At 33.4% G+C, this 7179-nt stretch overlaps 1 protein-coding gene across 1 annotated transcript in view; it reads right to left on the reverse strand.

The window, feature by feature from the left end:
• Positions 1–1428: 1428 nt before the first annotated feature.
• The window catches only part of LOC106470741 (sterile alpha and TIR motif-containing protein 1-like), a 15135-nt gene continuing 9384 nt past the window's right edge, over positions 1429–7179 (reverse strand). The window contains exons 2-5 of the mRNA XM_013931306.2: positions 6655–6757; positions 4863–5052; positions 3317–3438; positions 1429–2568 (exon numbers count right to left, since the gene is read on the reverse strand). Coding sequence (XP_013786760.1) covers positions 2304–2568; positions 3317–3438; positions 4863–5052; positions 6655–6757 — 680 coding nt within the window. The 3' untranslated portion in view covers positions 1429–2303. The remainder of the gene's footprint in view (positions 2569–3316; positions 3439–4862; positions 5053–6654; positions 6758–7179) is intronic.

Genomic DNA, 7179 nt, shown 5'->3' on the forward strand with positions numbered 1-7179 from the left:
TCACATTATAACAACCCCACGGCTGAAAGGGCGAGCATGTTTGGTGTGAAGGGGATTCGAACCCGCGACCCACAGATTGCGAATTGAGCGCCCTAACCACCTGGCCATGCCGGGCCAAATTGAGATTTGATTAATACCTACTAAAATTTTATAATCATGTTATCTATAAAGAAAGAAAAATTAAGTTTGTTATAAAAATCATTGATGGTGTTTTGTTAATTATGTTTCTCTGGAAATAAGTGAGTTTAAAATTACCGTTAATCACCAAGAAATAAAATTAAACTATTTTTATTTTGCTTTGTTATAAAATATTAGTAGAATTGTTTTAGCATCTTTAATGTAACCATTTAGACTAAAAGATGTAAAATACTCAGTTCTGCAGGGTGTAAGGTAAAGATACATTATGAACTACTGTATAAGAAAAGCAGCAGACACTTGTAACTATGTTATTTTCGTTAGGCACACAAGCACATTCTTCCAGATTTAAGCCTAAAACGAAAAATAATGTTAATGTCCCTTCTTTACTATAACCAGTTTTACTTCAAAAAGTTTTCAAAAATTGACTTAATCAGATCTGCAAATGAAAATATTTTCAAACTACATGTATCAGAACCACTAAATATTAGTATCACTGTAAAATATTATATTCCAAACTGTTTGAATAACACATAAACTGTTACTGTAGATTAGCACTGTGTCTGTAATGGTGCTGAGATTCAATGTGTTTTACGAACATTCATATAAAATTTAAGTTCCGCTTTATAATTTTTGCATGTTAACAATGTTTTTTTTTCTTCTAAGATGCAAGTTGATGTGTTAATTTCATTATTATTATAATTACTTGGCTTGGGTTCTAAACCGACACCTGTCACAGACAAGTGCTCAACTAACTCCGCTAAAAGGTTAGTGCTAACTAGTAAGGCTTTTTTTTTTAACAACTATAATTACCACACTGGTGAAAAATGCATTACTGGCATGAGGTAATTTTAGAGAGCTCTCATTCTCATCAAGCAGACAACCAAGAAAATGATCAGTATTGGAATATATTCCCAAGATAGATGTGCTTTTTTTTTTTCACATACCACCAGCTTTACAAATAAACATTCAGTAGTCATTTTAACTACTATATCATAACACCAGTCTTCAAGTTTCTAGGATGTGTCAGAACATATTCTGTTTAATTTGATGTGTACGTAAAACTAAAGACTTTAGAGTTTATTTAAATAATTAATAAATTAAAATTTCCTGCTCGGTTTTGCAATGAACGAAATAGTGATTACATTCAGTATACTTTCTGTGATATAAGTCGCATTCCCTAACCTTTTGCAGTTAGCTGAAGGTGTATAAAGCAAACTTTGTCAGAAATAGCCTATGTTTTTAGTTTAAATATAAGAATATCTCCTTTAAAAAACGCTACAAACAAATTAATTGAAATTTCACAATCATTTAATATGATTTAATCTTACTACTCAGATAGGCCTTATATATACATATACATGCACATAGCTTCAAACAAAAAAAATGTAATATCGTGTTTCAGACCTGAAGCCGTATTGTTAGGCTTATTATAATTGAACAAGAAGTTATACGTACTTGTTTTACGATTTAACTTTAGAGCAAATTCTAATGAACAAACATTTAAACACACCCATCACCTTAATAAAAATATACAAAAAAATTGAAATAAGCATCTTAATCCATTTCGGTTTCCAACCTTATATCTGATATTTTAAAATAAACTACCTTGTTTAGCGCGTAAGAGTTTGAACGAGTGCTTTATTTTCTTAGGCTTAATGGTTTTAAGAAGTGAAGTTGACAATAAATTTTATTCGTACATTACATCACATATTAAGTTGTTTTTTTAGCAAAAGTTGTAAGAGCCCAAATATTCCACATTTTAACATTTCCAAGCCAACTGAATATGACTTTTAAAACTAGTTCTAAACTTTATTTAATAAATTTCATAATGAATAGCATACCCTTGCTTTTCCATATACCTAGACTATATGACATCACAAAATGTCTTTTTATTATTATTAATCTTGTCTTTCTTGAAGTTGAAACCACTAGAGGTCACTACCATGTCACCTGTAGGAGTTATAAAACATGACACTTTCAGGGCCTGCCAGAATTAAAGTCGTGTAGCGTAAGAAACTGAAGAGCCATTTCCCAAACCGAATTTCCAGCACGTGCACTTCTGTCTATCACAATTTACAAGTGAAGATAATACAACATTTATACGGAATTCATCACCTAACTTGAGGAGATTTAATTTTGTTGGGGATCTGACACGTTAAAGCGAGTCAAACATGAGATCCACCTGGGGAACTACCATTGCCGTTACAATTTACAACCTCTTTGTCAGAACATGTACTGCCTTTCGTACTGTCGTTGCTGGCACTGCGCTGGTAAAGAGCGTTTCGGTTGAGTGTGGTGCTAGGAGTCCCCGGGGTGCCAGGGGCCATGCCTACGTAGCGACCTAGTGGACCATCACTTCTGACATTCATTTCACCCCTCATGAACCTCTCTAACTTGTCCACACAAGCGTCCTGATAGTCGTGGATCCACCTATAAAAAAGTTACCAAATATAACTCAGCTTTTCAACTCAGTAATATGAAGGTTCTCAACTTTCAAAAATTAATTCCAATTATTTAGTCGCTCAACAAAACAATTTTCTGTATGATCAAATGTAAACACATTAAAAAAAAACACCAAAAAACAAAAGTAAACCGAATAATTTTGTACTTCCATAAATTTTCACAGCAATTCAAAATTACTCTGTCTAGATGGCACTGCTTTAGATGCAAATTATAAACAACAATATTGTCTCTTTATCTATATATTTTACATAAATTAAATAGTCTGAAGTCATCAAGATTTTTTAAAGGATACTTAGTTTGTTTGTAATTAAGCACACAAAGTGCCCACCACAGGTATCGAAACCAGGATTCTAGCGTTGTAAGTCCGCATACGTACCGCTGTGCCACTGGGGGCGATACTTAGTTACTTCTTATATTTTGATTTTTAAGTTGTCGTTGAGTAAAATTATAATTAAAAAAATGCGAGTAATAACTTCCACTTATTACTTATTTTCTTGAGCAGTTCAATTGAATGATCAGTTGGTTAATAATATCTCAGTATTTCACAAAATGATTATTGCCAGTTTTTCAGTCGGGGTCAGTTATTTAAAAAAGATATCTACCGTCATTTAATCTTTTCTGATTTAAAATTAGTGTATGATTAAAACGCACTTAATTAATGTTCAATTCAATTTATTACTTCTTACAATTTAAGCCTGCAGATGGCGACACCTACCTAACTCCATTGAAGTAACATACTGCTCTCATGTCTTCTGGTAAGGTCTCTGGTTCAGGCCATTGAAAATTGTCTAATATAGGAATGATATTACACTGACTATGAAGCGCTTCGACGACTTCCTGTTACAGGAAAATGCAGGAAATCGGTCTTTAAAATACAGTAATTATATCTCAATAACATTACAAAGTATATTCTAGCTAGCAAGTCACATATAATCATATTACATATACAGAGATGTATTTTTTTTTTCTCTATCGTCTGCTTGTTACTTTGTATACGCTCGAAGATGACGGGGTGCCTTGAGTAAATTAATTGAAGTATGATATATTTGTACTGTAAGTAGGATGTTCATATGAGCTTTATCTGAGACACGAACTAGCTTATCACTCAAGGCTTTAATCGTAAAAAAAAGGACCCACAATTTATCATTGTCGTTGAACTAGATTGAAAAATTGAACCTCTGACCATATATTTGGTCTGTGAATATTTATTTAATGGTATTTCCTGATGTCCCTTTTAAAACGATACGTTTCTTGTTGCCATACGTAGTTTTAACACGTTTCCAAAACATCATTCTTTAAACGAGAAAATAAAGAACCTGGTACATATTAATTGAATAATACCAATTTTGTCAAGAGAAAAAGATAATACATACAAATATAAAAGAAGCATACAAAAAACAGTATAATATCATGATAAAAAGAACTTAGGAAGAAAACCGTGAAACGTAAACTTAGGGGGAAAAAAAACAGCACTCGGGCAACATCTCAAGTGTTTACTTACTTAAGTAAGATATGGGGTGGGTTTTAAGTTGTATATTTTCCCGTTATAGCCAAATTACTGCATTAACTCAAGTTTATTGACTCCAACGTATTTTAGCTGTTGTGTCAATTCTATGCTTACACTATTAACTATATTAGGTATAAAATAATTGTTAACAACATACTTTCAATACGAAATAAATACAGAATCGTTTAAAATCGCGGCTTCAAGATTTTTAATGACATAAAAAATTTACTATAAAGTAACAATTATACAAATTACTATACCATTATCAAGGTAACGATTATAGAAACTACTATACCCTTATCAAGGTAACAATTATAGGAAACTACTGTACCCTTATCAAGGTAACAATTATAGAAACTACTGTACCCTTATCAAGGTAACAATTATAGAAACTACTGTACCCTTATCAAGGTAACAATTATAGAAACTACTATACCATTATCAAGGTAACGATTATAGAAACTACTGTACCCTTATCAAGGTAACAATTATAGAAACTACTGTACCCTTATCAAGGTAACAATTATACAAACTAATATACCCTTATCAAGGTAACAATTATAGAAACTACTGTACCCTTATCAAGGTAACAATTATAGAAACTACTATACCCTATCAAGGTAACAATTATAGAAACTACTGTACCCTTATCAAGGTAACAATTATAGAAACTACTATACCCTTATCAAGGTAACAATTATAGAAACTACTGTACCCTTATCAAGGTAACAATTATACAAACTACTATCTTTACCCTGTGAACCCAATCTTTGCAATCGGTGTCTCCCATACAACGATCTAAAGCATTCGGGGTAAGAACTAGGAGGAAATGCTTGGCTTGTCTTATGCTGTTGAGAAGGTTGTTATCAAATTTTCCTGCTTCCAACCTCTCAACGTCGATAAAAACAGAAAAACTTCGGAGCTGCAAATGAACTTTCAACAAACTAGAAAAACAAAACAGTTATTGTAGAACGGAGTATCTTAAGAAACTACAAAAAACGTGTTACTCAAGAATGAACGTTATTTTTGGTGCAGTTATTGAAACAATGTAATAAACAGTCACTAAACAGGAAATACTTTATCAAACTTTTTTTTCGTTGTTAACTCAGCTATAATGTTACTTATTATAACAAACAATCAAGATTTAATTCCATTATGAGAGTAAAGAAGAAAAAAAGGTGATTTTAGCAAATATTTGGAATAGGTTTATATCTCAACACTAAAACATGAAACATTATTGACCAGAATTGTTAAGACTAAACACGGTGAAAGAACATATACAACTGAAGAACTAAAATGATAATGAGAGTGGTTAATATCCAATCATCCATAAAACTTGACGATCAAGGCATAACATTTCTTCAATAATGGACAAGACACAGAGCTTCCCATTACAGAGTGTAATCTCTCCTCCTCCTCTGCACAGGATTCTTCTGCACAGGCCACGCAGTATGGATTATCTGTTCTGTGCCTACCGTAGAGAACGAACACTGATTTTTTAATGTAATAAGCCGTCAAGCTTATCGCCGAGTCACACGGGTGCTAGAAGTGGCACATTTTTTAAAAATATAAATCTTCCAAAACATTTCCAGAGGATGTGTGGCCATGCATACAGTGCGACCTAGGTTCACTCGGGTTCAATTCAGGTTAGGTTACATCGAGGCCTAACCACGTGTGCAATACTCTGTTTCAAGGTTCTCTGATGCCATCTTTATATAACATCGCATTAATGTCCATCTGGATAAAAGATGATTAACTACATCCGTGAAAAGCGTTATAGCACCAACAGCCTCTAACCAGCCACTGTACACCTCATTGGATGTTAAAGAACTAAGCTAGATGATGCCAGCCCATAGCATGGTTGAAACATCCCAACCATTTGGACAATTCTGTTTCTAACTATCGTACGCCATCATTGTGTTATATATATAACTCTAGACTTGTCTATGTATGCCAAGAGTTCCAGTGGTCAATCGTCCACAAGGCATACTAAAATATCTAAGTCTGGATATTCGTTGCCTTAAGGTCAAAGGGTATACGACTGGTTTTCTAGCATTGACAAATCTCCGCCACCTAGTAGTAATTATTAAGTGTTATTCTTTGGGCTCTCCGTTTATCCATGTAGTGATCCATGATCCAGACTCCACCGATAACGTTTTGAGAAACATCAAAGGCAACCGTCGCTTACTTGGCGATGAAAGACTCCACCTTCAAATAAACCAATATCTATTTATAAGTCTGTTTTGCTTAAGGGCTTACGCTGAGATATATACTCGATAGATGGCGCTGCTTGCTTCAAAGTTTACCACTTGACCATAATTTTTGGACCTTTTAGAGTTTAGAGTGGTATGTCTTGTCCATTATTTCGGACTAAAGTTGTACACGGTGCAGTGTAAGAAACATAAATAACTCTAACGATAACTCTCTACATTTGTACATTTTTTTATCACTCGTTTTCCTAACACAATATTACGATTATCACGATAGCCGTTTAAGCAAAAAATACGTTTTCTCAATCGTCCAGTAATGACGTATGAAAGGCTTACCTGGCTAACTGAGAACCATTTGACCTTCTGTAGCTAATGAAGACGTCTAAACTTTTGTTGCTGGTGATGTCTTCTTCACTGCTGGTTCGAGACTGGACCAAACCTTCCAAAATACAGGTTATTTTTTTTTAAAGGAACTCCAGCAATAATCAAATTAAAAGAACTGTTAGGTACTACACATGATTAAAGTTTCAATATACGAAACTAAAGAAACGAATTAAGTTTCTTAGAGACTCAAACTGTGTTTATTGCATATTACGTATGACCAGTAGCCTAATCAAAAATCCAAAAGATCCATAGGCGAAACGTAATATTTATTTATAAAGAACAAAGTTTTAACGAATGATTTAAATATTGGTTGTGTCAACGTCTAAATTTCTGTTCATCACTGGTACTCAACTAATACGAACAGTTCTATCTTAAATTTATTGTACTACATCTATAATACTGTTTGTTTGTGATGGATTTCGCGCAAAGCTACACGAGAGCTATCTGCGCTAGCAGTCCCTAATTTAGCAGTGAATG

This window comes from Limulus polyphemus, unplaced genomic scaffold (assembly GCF_000517525.1).
Source record: "Limulus polyphemus unplaced genomic scaffold, Limulus_polyphemus-2.1.2 Scaffold4193, whole genome shotgun sequence".
NCBI lineage: Eukaryota > Metazoa > Arthropoda > Merostomata > Xiphosura > Limulidae > Limulus > Limulus polyphemus.